Genomic DNA, 14,819 nt, shown 5'->3' on the forward strand with positions numbered 1-14,819 from the left:
AAATACTATTAGAAAAATAAAATCACAATTTCTAACAGATCACTAAATGGGATAACTTATCAACTTATCAGTTATATGTTGTAGAACATAAAATGCAGAAGTATTGCGGAGATAGAATTAAGATAAGTGATTTTAAATTTGCTACACTTTTCAAGACATTTGATGATGAATCTTTCTGGCCCAACATTCTTTATTCAGAGAGTGGTAAAGCACTGGAACAGGTTGCCCAGAGAAGCTGTGTATGCCCCATCCCTGGAAGTGTTCAAGACCAGGTTGGATGGGGCTTTGAGCAACCTGATCTAGTAGGAAGTGTCCCATGATGGGAGCAGAGTGGGTGGTGGTGGTGGAATTAGATGGTTTTTGAGATTCCTTCGAACCACTCTATGATTCTATGATTCTAACATTTCATATAAGAAACCAGTAAGGTAATAAAGGTTTAGTATTCATCCCATGTGTTTATCCTTCTACAGATACTGCTTTCAACAGACTCCTTTGTCCCAATGTTAAAACAAGAAAATAACAGCACAGGTTGCTCCCCTGTTATTCTGAAAGTGGCTTCTCAGCTAAATAAGCCACTGAGGGGTGTTCAATTTTGCATTTCAGTTCTGAGTAGAAGTATGCTTTGGACTTGAATTGTTTGATCTTCACCACTCATTGTACTTTGATTTGCCTCATGGAACAGTTTTGGAGCATCACAATTGGATTCCTTTGGATGAAACTAAACCAGATGTGCTCTAGCAGACCATCTGATTTACTCTGACTGTAGAGGCATTTGGTTTCAGAGACCAGACCAGAGCTAGTCTTCCCAACACTAGTGTCCCAAAAGACTTCCCAGAAGACTTTCCAAACCTTTACAGCAGAGATATTGGTTCCAAGTTAAACAGTTCCAGCTGTATAAATTCATAGGTCAGTTTCCATTGCACAGAACTATCTTCTTCTATAACGTAAAATAATTTTTATGTTAATTCCCAGAGCACACTGGGAAAAGAAATACTTAAAATCATCAGGTCTCACTTTGAGTATAGCAAAGCAACCACATAAATCTTTGCAGATACAGATTTTTCACTCTTTCAGAAAGTATTCACTCATTTGTGCCATACTAACTCGGACACAGAAAGATCCTTTTTGTATCTCTGCTGTAGATCTAGTAAAAGGTACAGCAAACATGTCTGCATACTTAAATATATTGTCTTGTGGTCTCTGAAATAGCCTAAATGCACAGTCTCATAGTTATATATATTCATACAGCAATCTAAGGATACCTTGATGAATTGGAAAACTTGAATAATGTAATAAAGTCAGGCTGGCACTACTGTGCTATTTAGAGCTATTCAGGAGTTAATGCTAAAACTGACTAAATCATCAAGTGAAACAAATATAAGTTAAAGTTAGGGTAATTTTCTTATAATGTTCTTAGAATCTATTCAGCCATATTGATTTGCTATCCAAACTTAGCACAGGAGTTCATGCAAGCAACAACAGGTCACTTCAAATAACAGAAAATCAGTTCTTTTCACCCTATTCTACAGTTTATTTAAATACAGTGAGGATGTATTTCTGCAGCTCATTTGTTGTATTAAGTGCTGAATTTATGTCCACATTAATTTGTTGCTTTAGTGTTATTTATGGCTTGTTATTTTATGTTGGAATCTTGTGGAATCTTTAAAAATTAACAGGTTACTGATTGATTGTATTCTTTTTAATTAAAAACACCAAAAAATACCTATCTGATAGGTATAGCTATAGTCACCTATCACTTTTTGCTACTAGAGCACCTGACAACTTTTATACCTTTTTATAGAGAGATTTTCCTGCTTCCAGAAACAACAGTCACTGCAGCTGTCTACTCTTCCTACAGGGTGTGTTCTCTTTTTTCTTTTTCCCAGAATTCTAGAAATTCAAGGTAGTCTTTGGAATGTTTGAACAGGTTCTATTTCACAGAAAGAAAATACATGAAATAGTAAGATTTCATAGTACTATCATTCTTCAGAGACTTTATTCTCTCTTCTTATTTAAAAAAAAAGGGGGGGGGGGATTGAATCTGAGTGCTTGCTCATTGGTGTAGGACAAAGAAACAGGGCTAAAGAAAGGAGGTATCTCATATAAGCAGCTGACAGGTCATTTTAGCACTAATGGAATGCCATTATACCTTAAAATCCTCCACAGTGAGTTTTTAATACATTTTGTACGTCTCTCCTAGGATATACCTTATAATAGTAATTTGGTACTGAATAGTGAAAAAGTGTTCTTTTTTCTTCTGAAAGAACACATTAGATGCACAAGTTTTAACTCACCCCCACCACTAACACCACCTCTCAAGCCCTCACATTCAGTGCAATGGAGCATATCAGGCACTTAACATTTTCACTGTATTCTGCAAGCAGTGCACTGTGTTATCACAGAATCATAGAATGGCTTGGGTTGGAAGGGACCTCAAAGTTCATCTAAATCTAACCCCTCTGCTATAGGCATGGATGCCACCCACTAGATCAGGTTGGCCAAGTCCTGGCCTTGAACACCTCCAGAGATGAAGAAGCATCCACAGCTTCTCTGGACAACCTGTTCCTGTTCCTCACTACACTTACAGTGAAGTATTTCCTCCTAATGTCTAGTCTAAATCTATTCTCTTTTAGTTTAAAACCATTCCCCCTTCTCCTGTCTAGCTGAGTACAGAGTCCTTCTCCATCTTTTTTATAAGTTGCCTTTAGGTACTGAAAGGCCGCAATGAGGTCTCCCCGGAGCCTTCTCTTCTCCAGGCTGCACAACCCCAACTCTCTCTGCCTTTCTTCACAGGAGAGGTGCTCCAGCCCCCTGATCATTTTTGTAGCCCTCCTCTGGACCAGCTCTAACAGGTCCACATCTTTCTTGTGCTGGGGGTCTCAAACCTTTACGCAGCACTCCATTATGCAAATATGCTCAGAATCTTCTAGGATATACCCATACTGGCCTTTTGCCTAACTGTTGTCTGATTTGTTAACCACAGAGAAAACCTAGCTTGTGGAAACTAGGGGTTAGAATTAAAAAAAAAAAAAAAAAAAAAAAAAAGTATAAAGTACCTTTTCCTTTCAAATACTCCTTCAAAGTTGGCATCACTCTGTTCATCAAAATGACATAAAAATCATGATTTTGTAATGAAGATTTTAGATGGAAAAGTATACAGTGCTGCTGCTATGCTGTTTTTAATGTTAAACATTCAGAAGAAAATAATGTAATACAAAAAAAAAAAAAAAAAAGAAAAGGAAAGAAGAAGAAAGAAAGAAAAAAAAAAAGAAAAAAACATCTAATTTCCCTGGAGACCTCAGAATAGATCCGAACATTGGACCCAGAGGCATACCTTCCACACTTTCTTCACTAACCTACTGTGAAAGTGCCTGTCAAGGAAAACTCAAAATTTTGCTATGAAAGCATTTTGACACTCCACTTAGGCAATATAAAATACTTTTTTCCCCAAAGTGGAGGCTCTGCTTATTCAGAATACCACTACCATTCCACATGATTTCCCTCTACAGTTTAGAGATTACATATTGGGAATTCTGTTTTCTTAGCTAATGCTTTATGCTGTAAAATATGTCTGCATGCTCTGAAAACCACTCTGTAAGTTTTACCATTTTCTGTTACAAGAATAAGGATCATTCCATCTGGGAAATCAAACTGTAGTTTTATTTCAAAATCTCTTCTTTTGTTTTTATTTTTTTTTATATGTTTACAGTAAAAAATGTTTAAAGTTATATATCAAAGAAAAGCCAAAAGGAAATACTTCAATCTGTCTCTCAGAAGACAATTTTTTAATGTTTAATGAGGCAGTTCAATAAAACATGTCTGTTGAGAATGCAAATCTGTATGCATGACTTTCTGCAGTTTGCTCTACTGTTAAAATCTCAAATGGATCGATATTGAAAAAATAAAAGAAGTGAAAATAAGGTGAAGTTTAATGAACATGGGGATTTCCTGCCTAACTAAGCTAATTCCTAAACTAGTCTTAAAGCAGAAACAAGTAAACATAACATGTTTTAGCTTCATTCTACATTAGAAAATAGAGATTTCACCAGAAAATGAACACCTGGAGTCCAGTGTCTGACTCAAGACCTCAATGTAAAAAATATTTTGTCAGCTATCTTTCTTAGAAGAAAATATCAAAAAACACAGAATGATAAATAAGCACTTATCATACAAATCATATCTGTGAACACCATGAATAACGTCTTCCAGATTATCTGAAATTATGGCTACCTTACGTTACTTGGAATTATGGGAAGAAGTTCAGAAAAGTCCAGTGGTTCTATTAATTTTCTAAGTAGGATGCATTGGAAATACACTTCTAATGTATGACCAACACTACAAAAGTTAATATGCAGTATTTCATTCATTTTTAAGCTATATAGAAATGAACAGATATGAAAGGCTTTTACAGATTGAAATCTTTCTATTTCCTTTTACATTTAGGTAATCCTTACTCTTTCATAAACCTTAAAAGAGCACAGTCATAGCTCTCAATTAGATTTTTACATGGCAGAAGAAATCATTACAGATATAAACATTGTATCTTCAGCCAGCCTTTAAGAAAGAGGTTCAATGAAGGCAAGGGATAGGTAGCTTTTTTTCAGCTCTTTCAGCATAGGACATAGGGCTGAATTATATTCAGTCTGTACAACTGTGAACACTGTGATCTAATACTCAGAAACAGTTTAACAAAACTTGACTTTATTTTCTTGTCAATGACATAAAAATGAAAAATCTTAAAGGTCCTACAGTTATTAGAAGTAGACCAAGAAAGTAATAGAGAAATGTACAACTTGTGGGAAAAATACGAGATAACTTCTTGAGGACAGACATGAACTTGATGCTAAAACTAAGCAGTATAACAGAGATAAAAATACCACCTGCCTCTTGGGAAAAATGCTGTTACACAGAACGTAAAATTGAAAGTTCTTTAAAAGACCATATAAGAAAGTGGAAGGATTTTTTTTTTAAGCAATGAGTATTCCCAAGGAATTCATAAACTAACAAGAAGTTGAGTTATGTATAGACTCCACAGCTAAACATTAAAACCCATGCTAATCACAGAACAACTAAAAATGGCATAGGAATCTATTATTTTACATAAATAATTATTTTACATAATTATTTTACATAAATAATTATTTCACAGAAATAACATATCCTATGGAGGCCCTAATAGAATTAGTCTTTCTGAGACTGCAGGCAAAAACATGCTTTTAGTATGCAACAAACACAAAAAAATCAGTAAATAGAAAAGAATGATTAAAAATTTGAAAGGAAAATATAATGTATGCCTACAGCAGAATGTCTGTATGGCAGGATATGAAAACTCAGTCTTATTCATGCCACAAGAAAGCTTTCCGGAATGGATAGTTTAATGATTTACCTCATGTATAACCAGTAAAATATTTATTTTATAAAACACACATCATTACACATTAGTGCTCTACCTTATCATTAAAACTTCCTTGGTTTATCATAATCCACTCTGATTTATCACCCAAAATGCCATCCCAAACTAACTATTACAATTTTTCTTTGGAAAAGAGTAATACCAAGATTCAGACTAGTACAAAAATATAACTAATACCTACATAAGAATGCGATATTTTTTGAAAGAGAGAGAGAGAACTTCTATAAATAGAATGAACAAGTAGAAAAAAAATATATATTTGCTGCTCTTGACTTTGAGGATAGCATTGATTTCCTTTTCACTGTCTCTCCTCCTATCCAGGAAATAGGAAGGAAATAATTAATTAAAATGGTTTTCTTAACAGACATGGACAAAGGAAACTTAAGAAAGGGAAGACTATTTTATGCTTTTATTGGAGACAGTTGATATAGGAAATGAATTCTATATCATGACACTCTGTGGTGTGACAAGACAAAATGCAGTAAGAGCTAATTTAGATATTACTGAAATGAACTGCAACTCTAACAGCAAAGTTTTGTGCCACAGCAAATTATCAAAGACAACAGAAGGGTCTTCCTACACGTCCCTAGTATTCTTACTAGCAGCTCTATCCCCTCACTATAGCACTTCCTGGGAAGGTAATATTGCGGAAATAACTGGCATTATGACATAATCCACACAAATAGTGCTCTTCTGTACTTTCATAGATTTTTCTTGGAAATGGTATTAGTAATACTATATTTAGATTGTTAAAATAGGGAATTCTACATTAAAAGCATGTCCTGCAATGTGCACCAGCATCACTGTGAAGATACAAATGGAGACCTACATGTTCATTTATCTGAGAAGCAAAAGATGAGATCAAGGAAGTCAGAATTAGAGAGGAAGCTATGGTTTCAGAGCACATTGACCAAGTAGCTGACACAAGTAATTTAAAAGAATTAAAATATATTTGGTCAGTAACCTGAAAATATTTATTAGCTAGATACTGACTAAACAAGATTGTTAATAAATATCATTATTCTGGTAAAGACTCAGAAGAGGTTAGTAAAAATATTAATGAGGGAGGAGGGGGAAATAAGAATTACAAGCAAAGACAAGGTGGCAGTTCCCAGTTTGGAGCAGACAAAAAAAAGGTAACTTCTATAAATTGAATGAGCAAATAAAATATACTTATATTAGCTGCTCTTGACTTTGACGATAACATTGATTTCCCTTCCACTTTCTTTCCTCCTATTCAGGAAATAAAAGTCTTCCACAAACAGTGAAGGAAATAATTAATTAAAATGGTCTTCTTTAAAGACAAAGGAAACTTAAGAAAGGGGAAAACAGAAGGAAACACACTGCTGAAAGAAGAAAATTCATAAAAGGGAAGTTGAAAGCTACTATGGGAACTATGGGAGCTACTATGAAAGAAGAAGAGGGAAGGAAATAAAAGGACCAAATAAAGCTGTTTCTCCTTTCATGCATTCTTCTTGTAAGATGGATTGTAGGAAGAAAAAGCTTAAAATTATTCCTGGCTGGAAAGAGACATCTGAAACAGCACACACTTTGGGAGAACTTGGGAAGAGAGGAGACGACTGGAAAGGGAGAAAAGTGCTACAAGTAACTATGAAGAATGAAGTATTAGACTAAGAAAATTATTATGCAGAGAGATTTTTTGGAACATCATATGTAGAGAAAATTTTATTAAGAACATCAAAGAATTGCTCCCACATTTCAGGGAAGTGGCAGTGTCAGAAAGAATAAAGAAATCAGGAAGAAAGAGAAGGGAAATTTTTAACATACTTTTAGTATATGATATTTAGTGAGCTTGAGTCTGTTCAATACACTCTGATTTTACATGTTATATAGAGAAGAATATTCTCTAATTTATTTTATCTCTGTCCAAAATTAATGCCACGTAGGTCAACAAAGAATCCACTAATATAAAACCCAGTCTGTTTCCAAATTGTCACAACTCTGAACTCCATGGTTCAGGAATAAGATTTAATATATTTTGGTCTTTCCAGGACTGGAATGTTTATTAAACATTTGCAAATATTTCATATCATAGAATCATAGAATATCCTGAGCTGGAAGGGACCCATAAGGATCATCAATCCAACTCCTGGCACCACACAGGTCTACCCAAAATTTTAGACCATGTGACTAGATGCACAGTCCAATCGCTTCTTAAATTCAGGCAGGCTTAGTGCAGTGACTACTTCACTGGAGAGCCTGTTCCAGTGTGCAACCACCCTCTCAGTGAAGAACCTCTTCCTGATGTCCAGCCTAAACTTCCCCTGCCTCATCTTAACACTGTTCCCGTGGGTCCTATTACTGGTGATTATGGAGAATAGGTCACCTGCGTCTCCACCCCCCCTCGGAAGGAAGTTGTAGACTGCGATGAGGTCCTCCTTCAGCCTCCTCTTCTCCAGGCTGAACAGGCCCAGTGACCTGAGCTGCTCCTCATGTCTTCCCCTCTAGGCCCTTCACCATCTTCATCGCCCTCCTCTGGACACTCTCCAAGAGTTTAATGTCCTTTTTGTACTGTGGTACCCAGAACTGCACACAGTACTCAAGGTGAGGCAGCACCAGCGTATGCCACAGTTCACTTGTATATGCAAGAAAAGAACTGTACATGAGGAATTTACTAGTTTTACTGTGCATACCTGTAATGTAGGTTGTGATTTTGACCTGTTTAGTTTCTCCACACTAATCAGCTCTTTGTATACTGTGAAACTGGGCTACTTTCATACACAGATTAAAATCCCCTCTTTACATAGCCACATATGTCTGAGCTCAGCATAATTATGTCAGGTGGTACCAGAGAAGATAAATCAAATGCAAATTCCCAATTTAAATTATTTTCACTTATATGCACTTGGAAAGTTACACAAGGTACCCTCTCAACCAAAATAACATTAACAAAATATTGCATATGAATCTCAAGTCTGGAACAAAACGATTCTATTATTTTCAGATCAACTCATATGAGCTATCATTGCCATTCAGAGAGATCAAATGATTGCGAAGTATTAAGATTCAGTTGACAATAGCCATTCATTTTCAAATGTATGACCAGTATTGTTATAAGAGTTGAGTAACTACATGTATTTTGATATTTTTCTCTTTTGACTTTATAATTCTACTCTGCAGAAATTTATAGCCTGTTACATGCTTATTCAATAAACAGCAAGGAGAGAAGAACAAATCATCTATTATATATACATATATATATATATTCAGTTGCGACATTTAGACACATTTCGGACTTAGAGCTAGTTTCTTAGAAGCAGTGTGTAGACATTTGGGGGGGAGTATGTGTTCATGAGGTAACTATCTGTACTTTCCATTTATTAATAAATATAGTAGACTGTTTTTTTTTCAGTAGACTGCATTTTTTTTTCACAAAGACTAAGCATAACATTTAAGCTTTCTTTAGAAGTATCTAGCACAGAAGTCATATTTGCATCTGTCTATCCTAAATTAGTTATATATGTTTGATATTGATTGCAAAGTCATAACAAATTTCAACAGCAGAGAAGCAAGAAATAAAGTAAACTGACAGTATAATGCAACACCTCAAAGAATATCTGAACTACATTTCTAACGGAAAAAAAACAAAAATCAGTCCTTTTTTGCATTTCAGTTCACTTTATAGAAACTTAGCAGATGTAAAGAAACATATGAGATCATCATCTAGAATAACATAGAAAACTACTGTTCCTTTGTATTTGGTTAATTTTGTGGATTGCATAGACTTCTTATGTAGACATAAGAGATTGAAATAAAGAGTGCAGTTGAATGAGGATATATAAATATATATTGATTCTAGAATGAAAATTACAGTTTGTCTAGGAGTGCTGTGGAACATCTCCTAAACCACCCAAGAATAAGAGTGACTCTCCTCTACTGTGAGCATGTATGTGTGTACTGTTTTCTTCATATGAAAGTTCCCTAGTAACATACAAAGTCGCATTTTATGTTTTCTTATCATGTCTTCTCAAATGTAATATTCTTTTACATACAGTCAATGATATAACAAAGTGGCATAACTTTGTGAAACATCATGTGGCATTTCCTCTTGTTAAAAGATTGATGTATAGAACAATTTGTTTTCCTTACCCATTTCAGACATCTCTGGCACAGTAACAATGTATGGTCCATCTGTAAATTTTGGTGCATTGTCGTTGATATCCTGTACTTTGATAATAAATTCAGATTCAGGCTCGAGTGGCTTGTTTGTCCGTCTATCAATAGCTTGGGCATGAAGCACATAGTGTGTCTTCTGCTCTCGATCTAGGCTTTTGGTTGAATGGATGTCTCCCGTCGTGTCATCAATAATAAATATAGTTCCTGCCCCTTCTCCAGTAAGAATGTATTTGACTGATCCATCACCTTTGTCGGAATTGGAGTGCAGCTGTAGAATATATACACATAAAATCATATAAAATGACTTAATACATTTCATAAAAGGTTATTGCACAAAAGATACAAAAATTATAATATTACTGTTAACATTATTCTGCTTAGTTTGTAACCTTCTCAACTCTTGCTGTAATTTCTCATGTACTATTAATGTCAACACTATCATTTTGCTCAGGGTCATTTCTGCCCCAGTATAACTCATTTTATATTTGAAATTCCTGGGCTTCTATATCCATTCTAGAAAACTTCCCTGAATCAAAAATATTTTGGCAAATGGAATGAATTTTATTTATTTTGGTTTAGTTTTATTTCTTCAAGTTGTTATCTTACAGCACTCATTGCTAGAAACTCTGCCTTGAGCACAAAGCCTAAAGCAGTCACTCTGAGGATTAAGTTTGCTCCAATGATTGTAACTCAGTCCAATCACCTATGTTATCTTCTATGGCCCCAAGGACAGCATCACTTACTACAAACAGAAACTGTGTAATGTGGCACAGACAGGTGTCTGTCCAGGACTTCTTCACCCCTTACAAAACACAGCCATTTCTTCTCTCTCCCTCTCATTCTCTCTCTCTTTTTTCTTTTTTTTTTTTTTAATTACAAAGTCTCCTAATTTGCTTGCAATTTAAATTATTTATAATGAAATAATGAACTTTTATTGATATTTCTGCCATTTTCATTGTTCTTAATACATACTTTGTGCTACAAAATATATGTAACATATATTATACCACTTTGTGAGAACAAAGCTTAAAATTTATTGGGAAAAAAAAATATTAAATAAAATAAAGGAAAAGTCCCTAAGTACCCTGGTGTATTAACAGATCATACAAAACAGCCATCCATCCGTTCTCAGTGCTCTAACTTGATTCTAATAAACTACCCACTTAGATTTAAAAAGAACATGTGTGCTCTGGGAGGGAATGATGATTTTTTTGCTAGACTGAGAAACTTTGTCCTTGTATTTAAAACTGCTTTGAGAGCAGAATGCATTTATTGAGGTAACCAATTATAACAAAGTGATAGTGTACATCTAGTTATACGGTGATGTGAAGTAAGAAGGGAAACTCTAATTCTAAGTACTCAATCTTACTCTTATCTGACTGTTCTGACTATCTCCAAGTATCTGCAGTTACTGGCATTACTAAGTTTCTGTACTGAATCGGACTAAAGCCCAGAGTGTCAATTATTATTTTTAAGCAATGGAACACAGAATGTCATCTTCTAGATTCCTTTCCATTTAACATTGGGTAGAGAAAAAATAAGACTTCTGGAGGTTCAAACTATTTTTTTTTCCCTGACTTAAATCATAAAATACAGAGGTGCTGCTATTTTCCCACTTTTTCCTTGTATCTTTCTTATCAGGTATTTGTATTGAATTTAAAATGAATTTTATTTTATTTTATTTTATTTTATTTTTAAGGGAATAAGCATCCAGGACTTTGATGACATTTTTCATCCTGTCTGTATTAAATCTATGGAAATATGGTGACACAATTTGTATCTTGTCCTATAGGGGGTTGGGCAGGGTGGGTCTGAGGGGGAAGTGTAATAATATTAAAATAATCAGCTGATGTACACCTCAGCCTGACTTGCTGATGCACATTATATTGAGCTGAGCCACAAGAAGATCTGACTCAATAACCAACACAAAACACCACTGTTGACCTATTTTTTATTTCTGAAAAAAAAAAAAAAAAAAAAAAAGGCAAGAAAGAAGCAGAGGAAGGGTCTGTTTCCTTAGCTTTGTCTTTAGAGGACAGCAGTAATCTTACATGATTCCTTCTGAGTAGTGATGGGCAAAATTCTGGTTACATCTCTTATTAACTTCAGAGTACTACTGTATTCTATTGACAAAGAAATAATGTATGGTAAAATGCCAGGGATTCAAAATTCCTAGAAAACCAAAATTTTATCTGAAGAGATTTATTCCTAAAAATAGGAGTAGTAGATATCCTGGCATTTAAATCCAAGTCTGTTATTCTAATTTTTCAGGTAATCAGAATGTTTTATGAATCAATTAAGAAAATGGTTACGTAAATAACTAAGAAATTGACGGGATAAGGAACTGCTGCAGAATTAAATCAAGCTTTCTTCAAAAATCTGAAGTATTTTTATATCCAAAGAAGACATACCATTCAGCAGAATACCATACAGCAGAAACACATATTCACAGTAGTAGCATGAAATGCATTGAAGATTTGAAAAAATTAACAACATCAGGTGCTTCTTGTTGTGCAGAAACAAATATTTCACTTGTAATCTGTGAAGAAAATGCAGCTACATTTTGAGTCCAGGGGCTCTTATGTCTAACAAAAGTAAGAAACACAAAAGATGTTCAGCTGATTGTGTGGCCTAATGTCCTGGTTTTAGCTAGGAGAGTGCTAATTTTCCTCCCAGTAGCTGGTAGAGTGCTATGTTTTGGATTTAGGATGAGACTAATGTTGATAACACACTGATGTTTTACTTGTTGCAGAGCAGTGCTTACACTAAGCCAAGGGCTTTTCAGCTCTTCACTCTGTCCTGCCAGCGGGCAGGAGCAGAGCTGGGGGGGGACAGCTGACCCAAACTGGCCAAAGGGGTATTCCATACCATCTGATGTCATGATGAACAATATATAGGGGTGGCTAGCCGGGGTGGGGGGGGCGGCTGCTTGGGGATAGGCTGGGCATTGGTCAGCATGTGGTGAGCAATTGCATTGTGCATCGCTTTTGTACAGATTATTATTATTATTATTTTATTTTTCTGTCTTAATAAACTGTCTCTATCTCAACCCATAGGTTTCAGTATTTTCTCGTTTCTCTCCCCCATCCCAGAGAAGGAGGGGGAAGAGTGAGCGAACGGCTGTGTGGTGTTTAGCTGCCGGCCAGGTTAAACCACAACACCAAATTAAATACTATTAATGCTAAATATCATGTTACCCAACAAATGTTGTTTGAAAAATGAAGGCAGGAATGTCATTAGAAGAAAATTATATGAATATTAATAAAAGTTAAAAGCTTTAATTTGCAATGAGGTCTTTCACATTGCGGTTGTAAGGCAACAATTAAAAATAAGAGAGACTTAAAAGAAGTGTCTGCTCCCCTATTTCCTGATACTTTGTATACTATTTGAAATATAACACTGATTTATGCCTTTTTAATTTCTAATGCTAAATTTAAAATTCACATAGGAGGACTCTACACAGTATTTCTACTACATAACAAAAGGGCCTTTCATTTGTCAGTTGCTTTATATTTCAGGTTTTCTGTAAAGACTAAATAACTGTCTTCTTTAATACTTGTGTCTCAGTACAAACTGGTCCAGGTAGAAAAATACCAAGGCTTCTCTCAAACACTTATTTGCAACATGCGTTGTGCTGAAGAAAGCCCCTGGGAGTCCCCAGTTAAGACAATGCCTACCAGATTAATGAGAGATTCATGTCCCTGTACCTGGAGCACTTCTTTCTTTCCCTCTGTACCTGAAATCATCTCCACACAGGTGGTTTATTCCACAAAAGCATTTCTAGTTGCACTAAATGTGATTCACTGATTAGGGTATAAATGCATGATTTTGGAGGCTGCACTTCTAGAGCTATGTCTACACTGATTTATGAAAGACAGCAAGGGAGCAAACTCCTATGGACTCATTTTATTCAGAACTTTATTAGATCCCTTTCAGACACATTTGACAAAGACGGGGAGGCTGCTAAGCAATGCAGACTCGAGCCAACCTATCACTGGCCCTGTACCATGCTTTGTTCATCAGTGAACTTGTGTGATCTTGTGTAAGCCATTTTAACACAGATCCCTAGAAAGTAGGTGGGCATTTCATTTCCATGAGATGCCACCACCTCTGCCAATGACTACTGCAGGAGCACGTACACAGGATGAGACACTAATGTGCCATAGTAATGCAAATAAATAGCATAATTGAACTCAAAATCTGGTGGTGGTTATCCCCCGCTGTGCTAGTCAGAGCCAGAAAGCTGCAACATTGCAGGAGTCTCTTAATTTAGAAAGAAATACAAACACATTTCAAACTGAAGCATGATTACTCATAATGTTGAGAGGAATAATGAATATCATTGGAAAGAAATACAAGAAAAAAAATGACAAACAATTACAACACATCTCTGTGATGATTATTTATGGACCTGTGATACTCAGTTTTTAACTGCTACTGAAAAAAGCTGTAATTTTTTTTTTTCCTTCTGAAGTTGTTTCAAGTTGCTTCCCAAAGCAATCTCACCTCAGAACCTAAACCTTACTTTAAAAGGATCTTGCAGACCAGCAATTTGTCCAGTTAACCAGTAGAGTCTAATACAGCTTGGGCCCACTGACAGCCCCTCCTGTCCCTGCCACGCCCAGGACCCACGGTGACCCCAGAGCCACCAGGCCCTGCCCCACTGAAGCCACGGCAGGGCTGGGCTCCCCACAGCCCTGCCTGGCGGACCATGGCCCCTGCCCATGGACCACCCCAACCTTGTCCCAGCCCTAGCCCCATATTGATGCCCAGTGCCCATGGTGCCCTGCTCCTGGTGGGGTGCTGGGACAGGCCCAGCCTGCCAGGCCCTACATGTCCAGCTTGGGGACACCCCAAGCTCCAGGTCCTGGGGAGCTGCCCCTCTCTGTTGCTCTGAGAGCATCATCTCCAATCCCAAAATTTCCAGTCTGTGGTGGCTCCAGAAGTCCTTGTGGAAATACAATATCTATCCTAAGCAGAGTTCTGGCTTCTGAAAATATTACTTATTCCTGTTTATTATGTTAAACTTTTAATGACAACATCTACACTAAATACTCTGCCCACAACCAGAAGTCAGAAAGTAATTAATTTTCATCCCCTGTTGGGCTTTATTCCTGTATTTATTTCTTTGAAATTTTACCTATTTAGGAAAAGAAGAAACTGAAAAAAACTAGCTGAAGGGCATATCTGGAATGTCACCTTTATCAACCCATTGAGCTCCACTTCTTGACATGTTTAATAACAGGTTGGCTTCAGGATGATTTATGAC

General features: G+C 36.0%; 1 protein-coding gene across 14 annotated transcripts in view; it reads right to left on the bottom strand.

The window, feature by feature from the left end:
• CDH18 (cadherin 18) overlaps positions 1-14,819 on the bottom strand; it is a 551,977-nt gene that overhangs the window by 137,263 nt on the left and 399,895 nt on the right. For all 14 annotated transcript variants that reach the window (XM_035318020.1, XM_035318019.1, XM_035318016.1 and 11 more), the window contains one exon: positions 9,524-9,818. In XM_035318020.1, the coding sequence (XP_035173911.1) occupies positions 9,524-9,818 (295 nt within the window). The remainder of the gene's footprint in view (positions 1-9,523; positions 9,819-14,819) is intronic.

The sequence above is a fragment of the Oxyura jamaicensis genome, chromosome 2 (genome assembly GCF_011077185.1).
Source record: "Oxyura jamaicensis isolate SHBP4307 breed ruddy duck chromosome 2, BPBGC_Ojam_1.0, whole genome shotgun sequence".
Taxonomy (NCBI): domain Eukaryota; kingdom Metazoa; phylum Chordata; class Aves; order Anseriformes; family Anatidae; genus Oxyura; species Oxyura jamaicensis.